Source organism: Suncus etruscus, chromosome 3 (genome assembly GCF_024139225.1).
Source record: "Suncus etruscus isolate mSunEtr1 chromosome 3, mSunEtr1.pri.cur, whole genome shotgun sequence".
Taxonomy (NCBI): domain Eukaryota; kingdom Metazoa; phylum Chordata; class Mammalia; order Eulipotyphla; family Soricidae; genus Suncus; species Suncus etruscus.
This window is the reverse complement of record NC_064850.1, coordinates 82,549,856-82,566,670: the sequence shown is the minus strand read 5'-3', so window position 1 is coordinate 82,566,670 and position 16,815 is coordinate 82,549,856. Positions and strand designations below refer to the sequence as shown.

Below are 16,815 nucleotides of genomic sequence, written 5' to 3'. Positions count from 1 at the left end.
TAAGTATAAAAGAGGTTTTTTCCCACCTTTCCAGACTTTTTGCTTAAGGGTAATTCATGCCAGGCTTCTACTTTTCCTTTTCTTTTCTCAAAGTTAATTAAATTTAGCCTTTTTGTCTATGGCCCACTACTTTTAGTCTTGACTGCTATAGGACAAGAATCTGAGCATGCTATATAAGGTGACTCATGTGATGTGGGAGAAGAGAGAAAGAGGCAGCCTCAAAAATGAAGTCTACTATTCCTCTCTACCCACCTGTAACCTAGTTGAGACTGAGGAAGTCTAGAATTTATGAGAGTGTGTAGAGCACTGCATTTTAAAGACTTCATTTCTCACCAGCCCAGTGAGGCAGCTATCAAGTTGCACGTGAAGCCCACTTCCTCTACCTGGCATGGGAAATGATCCATGCCACTCAGTGCCATGGATTCAGGCTGGAGCAAAGAATTGCTCTTTGTTGAAAAGTAAGTTACAGGGCCCGGAGAGACAGCACAGCGGCGTTTGCCTTGCAAGCAGCCGACGCAGGACCAAAGGTGGTTGGTTCGAATCCCGGTGCCCCATATGGTCCCCTGTGCCTACTAGGAGCTATTTCTGAGCAAACAGCCAGGAGTAACCCCTGAGCACCGCCGGGTGTGGCCCCCCCTCAAAAAAAAGAAAAAAAAGAAAGAAAGAAGGAAGGAAGGAAAGGAAGAAAGGAAGGAAGGAAGGAAGGAAGGAAGGAAGGAAGGAAGGAAGGAAGGAAGGAAGGAAGGAAGGAAGGAAGGAAGGAAGGAAGAAAGAAAGAAAGAAAGAAAGAAAGAAAAGTAAGTTATAAACCTTACCTTGGCCTCTCATCTTGTCCTCAGAAAATAATTTGAAGAGGACATAAATAGTCAAGTCAAACAATTTTATTGGGACAATTTATATTGGGAAAGACTGGGGGAGGGAGAGAAAAAAAAGAGAGGGAAGAGAGAAGGAAGAAGAGAGAAGAGAAGAGAAGAGAACAGAAGAGAACAGAAGAGAGAATACAAGAGCTTCTCCAGAGGTATAGGTAGCTTTGAATGGCTTTTAAGAATGGTTTAAATGTGGAGATTACTGTTTTGGTTTAGTTTGGCCATTTTTTTTTTTTTTTGGCTACACCAAACTTTGCCCATGGTTTCTCCTGATTCCACACTCAGGAATTACTCCTGGTAGGCCATATGGGATACCAAGGATAGAACCCAGGTCAGCTACATGCAAGTCAAACACCCTACTCCCTGTACTATTACTTTTGCCCTATATGTGGATATTCTTGGCTTGGAGTTTTCTGTGGACATAGGAGTTGGTCAGGATATTGTCACAATTAAGAGCTTTGAACTCTTGGTCATCCTCCTTCATGTCTTTTATGGGGCGTAAGGTTGTTGGTTTGTTTTGGGGCCAAACCCTATGATGCTCAGGGTAACTCCTGGCTCTGCATTCAGGAATTATTTCTAAATGTGGTGCTCAGAGTACCATATGTGATACTGGAGCTCAAGCCCAAGTCATCCTAGGCAACACCTTATTCACCCTACTATCACTCCAACCATGTCCTTTTTATAGCTTTGTCTTGCTGAAATTTGTTTCTGAAGTGGTCATCTAACCTTCTCTAAAGCCAACACTAGAGTCAGTTAAAGTCTTCTCACACCTTAGTTTTTGTGTCTACAAAGTGGGTCCAACAATAGTGCTTCTAGCTACTTTAGTGGTAATAATAGAGTAACTTCTTTAATCTCATCTTGGTTTTAATATCTACCAAGAATCCATTACCAGGGAACCCCTGCCCCACCCCACCTTCCCATTTACCTGCCTGCTTCAGTAACTTGTTGAACTAAAAGGTTTTTTAGGTTTTTTTGTTTGTTTTGGCCACACCCGGTGACACTCATCTGTTACTCCTGGCTATGCACTCAGAAATCGCTCCTGGCTTGGGGGACCAGGTGATCGAACCGCGGTCTGTCCTAGATCAGCCATATGTAAGGCAAACTTCCTAACACTGCACTACCGCTCTGGCCTGTAAAAGTAATTGGAATTTAAAGATCAATATTACTTTTTTTGGGAAGCAGGTGTAGGGGCTTACCTAGAGATACTGAGGTTCAAAAAACAGTCAACCAAAGCAAAACAAGCACCTTAACCTCCATACTGTTCGGTGGGGGGATAAGTTAGAGAAGGGAACACTTGGGCAATAGTGGAGGGAAAAAATGCCAGCCACAGAAGCAAGCATGAAACAAGACACATTGGTGAAGGGAAGTGGAAACTGGTATGAGAATTGGTGTTGGAACATTTTAGCCTGAAATACAATCATAAATATCTTTGTAATTCATGGTAAGTCAATAAAAATAAGTTGTTTTTGTTTGTTTGTTTATTTTTTGGACCAGACCCATATATGTTCAGGGTTTACTCTTGACTCTGTACTTCCAATAGGCTTAGGGGACCAAATGGGATGCTAAGGATTGAATTTGGGTCTATCTTTTGCAAGGAAATAAACCCTACCTGTTATATTATTTCTATGTCCCCAAAAGATGTGTTAAAGAGCATGTGATATAAATTTTCCTTAAGAGCATGTGATATAAATCCTCAGTATGATTCAGAGTATTTATGTTAGGGGTCTGTGAGAATACAGCATATAGGATTCGATCCTCCCACCATCTGCTGTTTCCCTGAGCCCCACCAATAGTAATCCCTGAGCTCAGCAGTCAGGAGCAGATAGGGTGCTTGCCTTGTATGCGACCAACTCAGGTTTAAGCCCATATATGACCCCCTCACCCCAAGCTTTATCAGGACTAAGTCTTGAGTGCTGTTTAGTGTTCACCCACCTCATCCCATTAAAAAAATTTTTTTTTAATGTAAGCACAGATTACTTAGACATACTACAGTTAATGTGACTTTAAGGAACTCTGTTAATACTGAGTTTCAATTACTTGTACACCAAGGGTGGAGTACCACAGTTCACTGTTTATGAAAGTGCATAATCATCATATGTGGGAGAGCTGAATTATGATAAAAGGTTAAAGTATAATCGCACAACCAGGAAATAAAGGCAGGGCCAGAAAATTGTGGCAAACTAATATAAGACTTGTTTCTTGCAAGTACTAGAAATATGAGATCAACTTTTGTTAGTTTTTTTTCTATATAAGGAATTCTGAGGCTGTTTCTCAGGTACTGTCTTATGCTCCAGAAAATTACTGAGGATCCCCGAATGCTTAATTTTGGGAGTTGTTTTTGTTGCACCTATTGAGATTGATTGGATTATCTATATAAACTGAGACTATAAAAAATTTCTTTAGGTCGAAGTAGTAGAAGAAATGGTAAATTTTAAAGGAAATTAAAGTAAATTTTAGTTCCATTTGATAGTACAGAAGATCCTGATATCACATGGTCCTAAAAGGAACCACTGGGATATTCCCGACATCTCTAATGTGGCCTGGTAATCTCTGGCACCAGTTTCTTGGGGCCTTGCCTTTAACAGCCACCCTGGTTGCCAGAGAATCAACATTGTACCACTGGGCCTCTTGGGCGCTACTTGGAAATCTCCAAACTTTTATAGAATCTTTTGGAAATAATATTATAAATTCATTTTTTCTCTCAACAACTGGCAATTGTTAGAAAGATAACTGACAGTGTTAGACTCTGAAGCTACATCAATGAACCCTTTGTACTCAGTTGCATGAAAATCTTGTAATATGAGTAAAGCTTATATCAATGCATGATTTTGTAGCTTTACATTTTGGCCATTTGGAAAAAATTTTTTATTTAAACACCATGGTTACAAGGTTATTCATGCTACAGGATTTTTTTCCACAGATAAAGTTGTTCATGATTGAGTCACAGTCATAAAATGTACAACAATCTCTACAGTGCGTATTTCTTACCACCAATGTCAACAGTTTCTCTCTCACCCTCCCTGATACTCTCTCTCTCTCACTACTGCTAATGAAGGGATGCCATGCATGTCCCTTTCATAGTAAATTCTTCTCTACGCTAATTGCTCTCTGTACTCTTTGTGGCAAGCTTCCTACCATCACTGGTCCTCCTCATCTCTGGATATCATCCCCACATGCATTTGGAAAATATTAATTTACTTGGTTACAGAGATATTTTAAACAGTGTGCTCTTTTATCATTTTATATATTACGTAATACATATTTTTATATACAGACATACTTATATATGTAATATACATATATACATATAGTACTATTATTCACACTGAAAGAGTTGAGATTTCATGCAGAAAGCCAAGTTCAGTACCACTTAACAATGGCCCAGGAGTGATTCCTGAGCACTAAACCCAGAGCAATTCCCAGGTATTCCCAGGTCTGGCCTCAAAATAAACAACAAGAAGTTAACAGGCATTGGATAGTATACTGTTTTAGCCTTGCTTTTGCTAGCTGTGGTTCAGTTCCCTGCACCTCACATTCCCTTCAGCCCTGTACCACCAGGAGTGACCCAGAGCAAAGGACCAGGAGTAAGCTTTGAGTACCCAGTTGTGACCCCGAACTCCCCCTACCCCAACCCTTAAAAAGTCTGGAGTTTTTCAGGTCTTTATTTTATTTTATATTTTTTTATATTTTATTTTATATTGAATTACAAGTCTTTTACAGTTGTATTACAGGTATATAGTGACAGTTAATTAGGGCCATTCCCACCACCAGTGTTGACCTCCTTCCACCATAGTTCCCAGCATGCATCCCATACCTTCACCCTTAGCCTCCTGGACTACTAGTGTAACAGGTCCATTTTGTGTTTAGCTTGTTATAGTTTGATTCTTGTTATAGTCTTGATTCTATTACCATTAACTTTGGCTTGGGTATTTAGATCCTACCTCTCTTCCACTTAATGTTCCTGAAACCACTTGGCTCCTGGATCCCATCCACCTTTTTTTTTCTTTTCTCAATTTGTAGGAAGATATAGAAATATGAAACAGAACAAAATGATTCAAGTTCTAAGACTTTATGAAAAAGTAAGGAGCCCCTTTCTAAAAGATATAAATAAGATTAAAAGAATAAAAAAAGGGAGCATATGTGGCAAGTTTTTTATTTGTTTGTTTTTGCATAGGTGCAGTAAACATCGGAGAAATTAGAATGGAAATTCCCTTGGCCTAAAAGATACAGGGTGTCTCCACCCATAAAGCATATTGTCATAAGACTAACTACTGGGGGCCAGAGAGGTAGCATGGAGATAGGGCATTTGCCTTGCATGCAGAAGGATGGTAGTTCAAATTCTAGCATCCCATATGGTCCCCTGAGCCTGCCAGGAGCGATATCTGAGCGTAGAGCCAGGAGTAACCCCTGAGCACTGCCGGATGTGACACCCCCCCCCCCAAAAAAAAGCAGAGACTAACTAATGGCTCTGGGTATATTGACTCTCCAACTCCAGTGTCTTTCTTTATGGTCCTAGAAAAAGTTCTGCTCAGTCACAGTTGTCAAAGTCTTCTGTAATTAGAGATCATGGTTTTTGCACAGATCTTAGGATGGAGCATTTTCTGATTCATCTTACTATTAGGTAGCAAAGTAGGGCAACCTGCCCTTAGATCAAGTTGTTGCTGTTTTCTCATTGTCAGGGTGTCAAATGGACTTACCCTGGAGCAGGTTGGTGCCCAGGCAGCATTCAGTCTTCTCTCAGGGGGAATTTGATCCTTGTGTAGGTGTCAAAAACTGTGCCAGTTCCAATATTAGGATCCAAGGTTCAGGGTTCGACAGTTGATGCCTGATCAGTTGAGGCCTAAGTCAAGTCCCCATGACAAATGTTCAAGTCGAAAGGTGCCCTGCACTATAAAATTTATGAATTCTTATCCCTTTTAGATAAGAACTTCTTTCTGTATGTAAGATTTACCTATTTTAGGCCTGAAGAGATAGCATGAAGGTAGGGCATTTGCCTTGCATGAAGAAGGATGGTGGTTAAAATCCCGACATCCCATATGGTCCCCCGAGCCTTCCAGGAGCAATTTCTGAATGTAGAGCCAAGATTAACCCCTGACCCAAAAACAAAAGATTTCCCTATTTTAGTGTACCTATACAAAAAGGGACAATGCCACATGGTACTCCTGGTGCATATGGTGATAAAAATAACATAATAAACAATCTCTATAACCTGATTTTAACCTGGGCTCATATCCCAGTCAAGAATTTTCTACTAGAATTACCTACTAAACAGATCCAAAAAATGGGATGGGGAAGCTACCTTTACATATAAAAGTAGACGCTAAGTATTATAACTTAAGAAAATGCATCTTCAGAAACATACAAAGGAAATATAGATATCCCTTTTAAGTTTTTTGAGATAGTGGGGACAGGGGTAAAATCCAGAGCACAGTTTCTTTCTGTGCTGTGGTCTTGTGGAGTCTGAGAAATGGTTTGCAGAAGTCAGGGATTACTTAGCGTCCTCAAGCTAAGCGTCTCTCAGGAGCCGAATCCTAAGCAAACAACCGTCCATTGTGGGGGGAGATGGGAGGAAAGGGGCCCTATAGAATGGCTCTGCAGAAGCAGTGGCTGTAGCTTCTTCCCAGGGTGAGCCAAGGTGGGCTGGTAGGGTGTCCTTTCACTTTTGGAGTTGGCTGGCAGTTTGCTGGTGTAGGGAAAAGGTTCCAGTTTCTGAGGTGGTAATTGAGAATAAAGATAGTTAAATGTGGGGAATTAGTGGATCCGGGTTGAGGAGATGGGAGGGTAGAAGAGGATTTGTAAGGTGGTAGATGGGGGCAGGGGAAAGAGTGATATTATATAATAGTAACTATATACAATATAGGCAGGGATTATGTACAACACCATTAGACAGACATAGAGGAGCCTACCATATAGACACTCTCACACACATGTAGACAGACAATGGAGATCTACTCACACGTTGCAGTTGAAGGACTGACCCATATGGAATGTATCAGAGCATTTAAAAAAAAGTCCAGGGCCAGAGAGATAGCATGGAGGTAAGGCATTTGCCTTTCATGCAGAAGGTCAGTGGTTTGAATTCCAGCATCCCATATGGTCCCCTGAGCCTGCCAGGAGCGATTTCTGAGCATTAGAGCCAGGAGTAACCCCTGAGCACTGCTGGGTGTGACCCAAAAACAAAAACAAAACAAAACAAAAAAAAAATTTAAAAAGTCCAGCATGTGGGAGGGTTTCAAGTTTCTAGGCAATTCATCGATGGTGGGGATAAACTTGCTAGATAAAAGCTTGGGGTAGATTGTACATGGAGTATTCTTAGAACAGTCTTAATTTTCACCTCTAGGGTATTAAGCAATATGATAGTGAACTCTGTAATAGGAGTCTACCCTATAGCATATCATCTACCATGTCTCAAGTATCCAGGTTTCTTTCCTGGAAACAAACTGACAATCTGGGCATTATGATCTTATAGTAAACCAGGTTGGTTTAAAAAAAAAAAATAAACAAACAAATTGTAAAAACATAATCAATGAACAGGCCTGTATCAAAAGTCTACGTTTTAAGTTGCCTATTTCAATGGTCTCCGTGGACATAAGCATTAGATCATAATAGCAGACATAATCGAACGGAAGATGGATAAATTAGAGTATTTTGTCAAGGCATTACCATGTGGAGGAGAATTGTATTTGGAGTCTAATATGATAAAACACTAAAATGCAAAACTTGGGGAATCAACCTACCCTATTTTTCATACCTTAAGACACACTTACTCCCCAAAGATGAGGGAAATGTGTCTGTGTGTCTTATGGAGCGAATGCCACCTGGAGCTGAAGTCTGAGTGCAGGGGAGGAGAGCTTTTACTAATAATTTGAATCCACAATGTTACTCCCCCTTTATCGCACAGACATACCACATAGTACGAGCAATCAGGTTAATGTACTTTCACCGTCACACAGAGAGCTTTCCTTTAAGACTATTTTATTGCTGCTGTGACTTTTATTTTTTATATATAGGTTTTTTTTTAAAAAGTGGGGTTTTTTTTCCTGATGTTAAAAAAGGTTAGGTAAATGTAATTAACCAGCTGTGGACCAGTATGTTTTAAATATACTAGAGCCTTGTTGGCTGGTTGTTCCCAGCCACCAGTTTCTCATGTTGCACCATTTGCTTTAGAATCTTTTTTTTTTTAATTTTTATTGTGATTAAAGTGCATTACAAATCTTTCACTGCATCATTTATGGTACATAGTGACAATGAATGAGGGGCATTCCCACCACCAGTGCTGTCCTCGTTCCACTCCTGTTCCCAGCATGTACCCCGTATCTCCCTCCTTTACCTCCAGAATGTTGGTGCAATTAGTCTCCACTTTACAGCTTGTTGTAGATTGAGCATCCATTCCACCATCATTGGAGATAAAAAGGGTAAGGAAAAAAAAGGAGAAAAAAATTTGGTAACAACTACCAAAAAAAAAAAAAGAAGAGAGGAAAAAAAAATGGAAGAAAAAATAGAAAAAATGTACCCGGCAAATAAAAATAAAAATAAATCACCAAATAATAACCACAAGAGCGAAAGAGAAAGAGAAAAGTGGAAGAATAAAGAGAAGGAAAATAAAGTAAAAAACTAACAAATCAAAACAAAAAGAAAAAGTAGGGGTGCTGGAATGACAGGGTTTGACATTCCCCCAATTTTTTTTTTTTTTTTTTTTTTTGCATAGGCACAGTAAGCATTGGGGAAGAAAGGGAATTCCCATGGCCCAAGAGATTCAGGGTTTCTCCATCCTTGAAGCATACCATCATGTGATCAACCCCTGGCTCCATATATACTCATTACCTCATCCCAAAGGCTTTTTTGTGGTGCCAGGAAACTTTCCTCTCAGTTGTGTGTGAGAAAATCAAGCCACTGTAGCTAGCGATCTTGGTATTTGCGCAGGTTATAGGGCAGGGTCTAGTATAGAGTCTTTACGGTTCTAGAGGTTCCTATCCATTGTTGTTGTGTTCAGTCTTCTGTAACACTTGCTCCCTGTTTTCATTTAGTCCCTAAGCCAAAGCCTAGGATATTATGGATCCAAAGGTTCTGCTCAGTCTCTGTTGTCCAAGTTGGGCCTCTGCAATAAGACATCTTGTTATGAGTCCTGGGCTACAGCCTAGGGTAGGGTTTTTTCCTTATTGGTCCCAAGGTAGGTTCTGTTCAGTCAAGGTTATCAAAGTCAGTTTTCTGTTGTTGGTGCTCTTATTTTTCACAGTTCAAAGGACGATACCTCTTCTGATTTCCATTTAGTGTTAGGTGATGTGATAGGACAACCTGGTCTTAGGTCAAGTTGTCCTTTCCTCGTTGTCATATCAAAACTGGCACAAGTTGGTGCCAGAGCAGTGTTATAAATCTCCCAATGGAACTTAGTTCCTGGTGGTGTTCCCTGGAGCTGTATCAGTTCTACGTCTGGGATCTGGGGTTTGAGATTGGGCTAACACTGTCCAATCTCCTGGAGACTGTGTTGTATCCACATGACACATGTTCAGGATGGAGGTATCCTGCTATAAAAAGTGTGAGTTCTTTTCCCTAGAAGATAAGATCTTGTTTTTGTGTCTATGGTTTCCCCTTTCTTACTGTGCCCATACAAAAATGTATGGTGTCATACTGTGTTGCTGGTGCTATTCTGGGTAAGGATGGCAGGCTGCACACACAGTCTCTATGGTCTGGTTTTGATCTGAGCTTTTATCCCAGTCAAGGCTTTTTGTACCAAGCAGCACCAAAAATGGTAAGGATAGAGAAAAAATGTATATATTAAAATAGAACAAATAAATAAAACTGAGTTAAAAAGAAAAGGTATTCAAATAAAACAAGTGGTGGAGGAGGCTACCTGTACATTTAGGAATACACGTCTTAAGATGTGTTATTATACCGGTATTGAGCTTCCATAGGCAATATAAGACTCCCAATTAGGTCTTTTGATATATTCTTGCGGGGAGTAAAAGCCAAGGTACTTTTCGTATCACAGGCCTTGGAATTGAGTTTGAGACATGCTTTGCGGCATTACGGAACCTTATAGTGTCATTGAGCTGTGGGTTTTGCTGAAGCTGATTCCTGTATCATACAACAGTCCACGATTTAGTGGAGATGAGGGGGGCCATAAAGCACGAGTCAGCAGGCGTGCTGGTTGTAGTTCTTTGCCGAGGCATAAGAATGGGGACCCAGAGGGTGTTTTTCACTGAGGAGCTGGAACATGGTCTGTTGGGGCAGGAGCTCAGTCTTGGTGCCTACCGAGTTAGGAACTGAGGGTAAAGAGGGTTAAATTAGGGGAAGATAACATACCAGGATTGGGAGATGAGGGGATAGAAGAGACACAGGGGTAGGAGAGAGGCAATACATGATAGGGGCTATATTCAATTTATAAATGAATTGTTTATGGTTTTGGCTTGGAGTCAGTACAGAAAGTCACAACCACATAAAGACTGTCTTTAAAGATCTATTTGAGTGTTATCATCCAAATATTTGGTATTCCATTTCCTTTCCTAGGAACCATCTTGAATAAAGAACATTTTTAGATAATGCTTTAAAAGTATATTTGCATTTGCGCCCACGCGATTTTGAAAGAGTATTAGTAAGAAAAGCACCACTGCAGGGGGTCCAGTATGCATATGGGAGGAGTTTCCCTCCTCCCACCTCCCCCCAGAGCCCAATTGCGAGACCTGGCCCTGAAGGCCAATCTGGCATGGGGGCGATCTTGGTCTCCTGGATTAAGTGGTCAGCCCAGGAGGCCTTTGGACAGCTGTCTGCCTAGATTCCCAGCCATACCAGTAGAAGAAGAGCAGAAATTCTGGCATATGGAGTCTTCTGGGTCCAGCTGCAGCCTCCCACTCCAGTTTGAAAATGCATAGGGGAGGAGTTTCCCTCCTCTCCCCTGCCCCCAGAGCCCAGTTGCCAGACCTGGCCCTGAAGGCCAGTCTTAGAAAATTTTTATTTTCTTGATTTCCTCTTCTAAAAACTATGTGTGTTTTATGGTCAGGTGCATCTTATAGAGAAAAAATATAGTATATCTTCAAGAATCCCTGAGCCAAGACCCAGAAGTTTTATGCCAGTGGTTTTTCTGACAAGACAGTGGCTTGCTTGCAGGTGTGGTGTCCTTGGAGAAGTTCTGATAAATTTAGTCAGGCCTATTTACTATTTATTTATTTATTTATTTATTTATTTATTTATTTATTTATTTAGGTTTGTCAGTCCTGGAGGCACTCAGGGATTACTCTGGCTCTGTACTCAGGAATCGCTCCTGGAAGACACAGGGGACCATATGGGGTGCTGGGATTCGAACTAAGGATTGGCTGTGTGCAAGGCAAACGCCCTACTGCTGTGCTATCTCTCCAGCCCCAGTCAGGTATTTTTTTAAATGAGTTTGTAGACATGACAAATACTGCTACTAGAACAATTTGGTGTCTATGAGAGAAAATAATTTTTTTTCAACCCTTCTAGATTCTTGCCTAAGATTCTCCTGCAGTTCCCACCCCTCTGATAGAAGATAGATTCTCAGAAGGAACAGAAGTTTAATAGACATATTTGAAAGGGGTGCGCTGCAGAAAAGAACAATTCCCATGAAATGCCGTTTTTGTCTAAAGAAAACATGTTGGGAGACAAGTGTTATGAGGGATGTTGGGAGGCACAATACAAAAGTATTTGTTATCTAGTATAAGCCAAGTTCTTCCGGCACAAAATTTGTGCTGAAAAATCTGAACTTGGCTTATACTCGGGTCATACAGGTTATTTGATTAGGTGCACACACAACGAATCAAATGCACATAGTTTCCAGTCATCTTCTGCTGTCTGCTGGAGGGGGTGGTGCTTTAGCTCAGCCCACAAGTCCTGGCCTAGCTGAAGAGTTAGGTGGTTGAACTGAACTGTATGTCACGGAAAGATATTCTTTGTATGAGACCAACAGCAGTGATATCTGCAAACTCAGTAATGATGACAATGTCTATGCTGATACCCTCACATAAGATACAGCTCAAACTCTGGACATACAGATGAGGAGGAGGAGGAATCCAGTTTTGAAGGATTTTAACCTCTGTGATTTAGCTTGATTACCTATTAAACTATGGTTTTATGCACTGTATTTAACGTTTTAAAGTTATTGTTGTTAGTTTAAAGTTTTTCTTTAGCAACCAATATTGAAAAACTTTTAAGGGGGCCGGAGAGATAGCATGGAGGTAAGGCATTTGCCTTTCATGCAGAAAGTCGGTGGTTCAAGTCCCAGCATCCCATATGGTCCCCTGAGCCTGCCAGGAACAATTTCTGAGCATAGAGCCAGGAGTAATCCCTGAGCGCTGCTAGGTGTGACTCAAAAACCAAAAAAAAGAAAAACTTTTAACCTACTGATTCCTCAGTTATTGTAATTGCATTGGGCATATATTTTTATTTTTGAAATTTACCAGTGGCTGCTGCATTTTCCACCTCAGCTTATACTCGGGTCACTAAGTTTTCCCAGTTTTTAGGATAAAATTAGGGGGTTGGCTTATACCCGGGTTGGTTTATACTCGAGTATATACAGTATGTGCTTTTTTCCAAGGAGAAGGAATTTTCAGACTTCATTCTTTTCTTCTTCCTCTTCATGTCAGAGTAAGGCAGGTTAATCTATACAAATGAAGATTTCCATGTAAGTATGAATGTCTGTTACTTGGTTTTTACAGTTTCTCTGTGCTGTTGGTTTTTTTTATTTTATTTTATTTTATTTTTTAGAATAAATAGCTCAAGATAGCCTTAGGTCTAAGAGGTATATTTGGGGGTAACATATTTGTTAGCTTTATGGTGGTAATACCTTTATGCATGCTAAGGGCCAACATTTTTAGTACCAATTATAAAGGATTTTACTCAGAGAGCTTAAAGCTCAAAGATTATATAGCAAAGACTGGCCAAAGCTGAGCTAGAATTTAGTTCTCCTGTTTCCCAGATTATTGCTATTTTTTAAAAAATAATTTAACTTACAGTGTCAATCCTGTAGTGGTATTTAATTGCCCTTTCCGTTTTTTGTTGTAAAAAAGTGAAGTTTATTTTGTTTTATTGTTTTTGGTCACATCTAGCTATGCTCAAGTTTACTCCTGGTTATGTTCTTGGGGATCACTGCTGGCAGTCTCATACCATATAGGGTATGAGATCTAACCCAGATCTGCAACACCTAAGGCAAGTACTCTGTCCACTGTATTATCTCTCCAGCATATGCCACCATAGTTTCCTATTAAATGATTACTTTTATTTAGGTAGAGGAGATTACTTCTGGCAATTGTAGTCAATGGAGAATTAAGAAGCAAAACCCATAATTTAGTATCTCTGACCTTTTATTGGTAGAAACAAAATATTCAAACTATTGTTTTGTTGTTGTTGTTTCTATTTTGGGGCCATATTCAGCAATACTCAAGAGTTACATCTAGATCTGCACTCAGGATTCCTGGTGATGCTTGAGGGGCCATCTGAGATGTCAGGGTTCTAACCTGGGTTGGCCATATGTATGGCAAGCACTCTACCCAAGGTACTGTCTCACCAGCCCACAAACTATTCTTTTTCAAGCATTATTAGTAAAATGTATATTTTGGATTGCAAGTATTTTCACCCTTTTGTTCTGTTGCCTTTCTGCATAGTAAAATATTTTCTTTAATATGCAGAGACTTTGTAATTTGATATTGTCCAGGTTGGTTTTTATTGTTTTGTTTTGGTTTTTTGCTTTTGTTGCCTTTCTTTCAGTGTCATATCCAAAAATTGTCAAATCATAGTAAAGGTGCTTATCATTTATTTTTCTTGAAGGAGTTTTATAATATTAGATCTATGATCAATTTTTTTAATTTTGGGTTTTTCTGGGGGGGGGGTCATACCCAGCGATGCTCAGGGGTTACTCCTAGCTCTGTGCTCAGAAATTGCTCCTGGCAGGCTTGGGGACCATATGGGATACCGGGATTTTAGGAACCACTGTTTGCTCTGGATCATCTGTGTGCAAGGCAAATGCCTTACCACTGTGCTATTTCTCCGGCCCCAATTTTTAATTTATTTTTGAGGTTTTTTGGAAGGTAGAGTATAAGATAGTGGTACAGTTTAATTATTTCCCATGTAGTTGTCCATTTTTCTACTGCTCTTATAAAAGAAAATGTCTTTTCTATTATATATCTATGTTTCCTTTATTATAAGCTAATTGACCATTTATGCATGAATTTGTTTCTGAACTCTGATTTTTCCCTATTAATCTAAGTGTCTAGTCTTATGCCAATAGGAAATTATTTTGATTGTTGCAGTTTTGTTATATATTTTGAAATTAGGATACATGCTGCTACAAGATTATTCTTTTTTTCTTTTATTTTTGGTTTTTGGGTCACACCCGGTAGTGCTCAGGGGTTACTCCTGGCTCTATGCTCCGAAATCATTCCTGGCAGGCTCAGGGGACCATATGGGATGCCAGGATTCGAACCACCATCCTTCTGTGTCGCGTTTGCCTTACTGCTGTGCTATCTCTCCGACCCTCAAGATTTATTCTTCTCAAGATTCATACAAATTTTAGGATTGTTCATCGTTTTGTGTAAAATATTTTTGGAATATAGAGTGATTACATTGAATAGTAAAGAAATTGCTTTGAATAGAAAAGAAATTTAGGGGCCGGGCGGTGGCGCTAAAGGTAAGGTGCCTGCCTTGCCTGCGCTAGCCTTGGACGACCGCGGTTCGATCCCCCGGTGTCCCATATGGTCCCCCAAGCCAGGAGCAAGAGGAGAGTCCTTGCCTTGTATGTATCATATGATAATCCAAATGATTTTCAAATTTTTCTTTCTCCATGAGAAATAATTCCTTAGTGCAGAGCAAGGAGTAACCCTTAACCATCACCCAAAAATAATTTTTCTCCCCTTTTTGGCTATTGTTGTGGAATATTGGGATGACCTGGGATTGCACTCACCCTTTTTGTGATTGCTGGAGGGTTCACATTTGGTGTGATGTTTACACAGCCACTGTGCTTGTCAGGGTCACGTAATTTAGTCATGATGTTTGCCCATATGGTCGTGAGTTGTTTATATCACTAGTTTCTGACATGAAGATTCACATACATGTGCTTACCAAGCCATGATACTCACACATTTTCAGTGCTCACCAAGGGTCAGACTCTCAGTTACAGAGCTCATATCCACCTGACTGCATTGCACCAAAGATCACACTTTGTTGCAGCTCTGACAGACCTAAGCAGCAGAGCAGTTGGGACCTATCCTGGCATAGGAGAGATGAACACAAGAGATGGAATTTGCCCTTTCACACTTACAAGGATGATACAGTTGCTGCTGAAACATCTCATGGCCTCCATAAGTCATTTTCTAAAAACACCTTAAGAAAAATAGAAAAGTCTTTGTATTATTATTTTGTACAGGTAGCTAGAAATGATCTTCTAAAGTGACACAAATAGGGGCTAGTGAGATAGTACAGGGATGAAGCATTTGGGTTGCACATGCCTATCTCTGGTGTAATCCCTGCTACTGCATAAGTCCCCTTTCAGCTCTACCAGAAATGATCCCCAGGCACAGAGCCTAGGAACCAACCAGTGGAGCCCAAAAAGCACAAGCAAAGCAAAACAGATGCCCAGTAGCAGATGAGTAGCTAAAGAAACTGTGATGCATATACTTAATGGAATACTATACAGCTGTTAGGAAAAACGAAGTCATGAAATTTTCCTACAAATGGATAAACATGGAAACTATTATGCTGAGTGAAATGAGTCAGAGGGAGATAGATATACACAGAATAGTCTCACTCATCTATTGGTTTATTTATTTTATTTGGGTGGGGGGTTGGGTTACACCCAGCAGCGCTCAGGGGTTACTCCTGGCACTATGCTCAGAAATCGCTCCTGGCCAGGTCAGGGGACCATATATGATGCCAAGATTCGGACCACTGCCCTTCTGCATGCAAGGCAAATGCCCTACCTCCATGCTATCTCTCCGGCCCCATCTATGGGTTTAAAAAAAGTAAAAAACATTATGTAATAATGCCCAGAGACAATAGAGATTATGGCTGGAATGACCAGCCCACGATATGAAGCTTCCAAAAAGAATGGTGAGTGCACTTAGAGAAATAACTATACCAACAAATATCATGATGATGACAGTAAAGGAGAGAAATAGAATGCTTGTCTTGAAGACAGGCAGGCAGTGGGGGGAGAGGGTGATGGGTGGTGAGATGGTTACACTGGTGAAGGGGGGGCATTCTTTTTATGACTGAAACCCAACTATAAACATATTTGTAATCATGGTGCTTAAATAAATATATTAAAAAAGGAAAATGTACTATAAATTAACATATGAGGTTGAAATCTATTTTTAATTTTAGGCTTTTTATCTACACATTTTATAATATCTTTCATCAAGTAAATCTTAGATCATTAAAAAAACTATTTTCTTTTTTACATTTAGTGTTAAATGTTCACAGAAGACAGTGAAGGATTCTTATCACATAATGTGTAGATCATGTGCCAGTGAACTTGAGGTTTGTGCAAAATGTGGGAAGAAAGAAGACATTATTATTCCGTGAGTATTTCTTTTTATGTTTGTTTTATGTCCTTCAGTAATTGGTACATTAAATTCTTTCAAGGAAGCATTCAGTAGCTTGGGGAATCTTAAATTACAACAAATCTCACATGCAGATTTTTTTTCTACCTAATTGGGGAAAAGTCTTGATTTTTTTTTTATTAAATTATTTTGTTTTATAGTCACTTCTAGGAAACTTAAAAATTTATCTATGAAGTTCACTTTTAGTACTTTTTATTAAGGAATTACTCATTATATAACAACTTTTTCATGGGGTTGAAGCAAAAGTACAGTGAGTGGGATGCTTACCTTACCCATGGCCAACACAGGTTTGATCCTTGACATCTATATGACCCCCTGAGCCCACCAGGCGTAAATCTTGAACATAGGTTCTTTGTTTTTGGACAACACTCAGCTGTGCTCAA

The 16,815-nt window shown here is 39.9% G+C and overlaps 2 protein-coding genes across 2 annotated transcripts in view; one reads left to right on the top strand and one right to left on the bottom strand.

Annotated features, from left to right (window-relative positions):
- Positions 1-16,815, bottom strand: part of ABHD17B (abhydrolase domain containing 17B, depalmitoylase) — a 584,428-nt gene that overhangs the window by 93,822 nt on the left and 473,791 nt on the right. The gene's annotated exons all lie outside the window — the stretch shown is intronic.
- C3H9orf85 (chromosome 3 C9orf85 homolog) overlaps positions 1-16,815 on the top strand; it is a 61,936-nt gene that overhangs the window by 44,552 nt on the left and 569 nt on the right. The window contains exon 3 of the mRNA XM_049770995.1: positions 16,277-16,390. Within this exon, the coding sequence (XP_049626952.1) occupies positions 16,277-16,390 (114 nt within the window). The remainder of the gene's footprint in view (positions 1-16,276; positions 16,391-16,815) is intronic.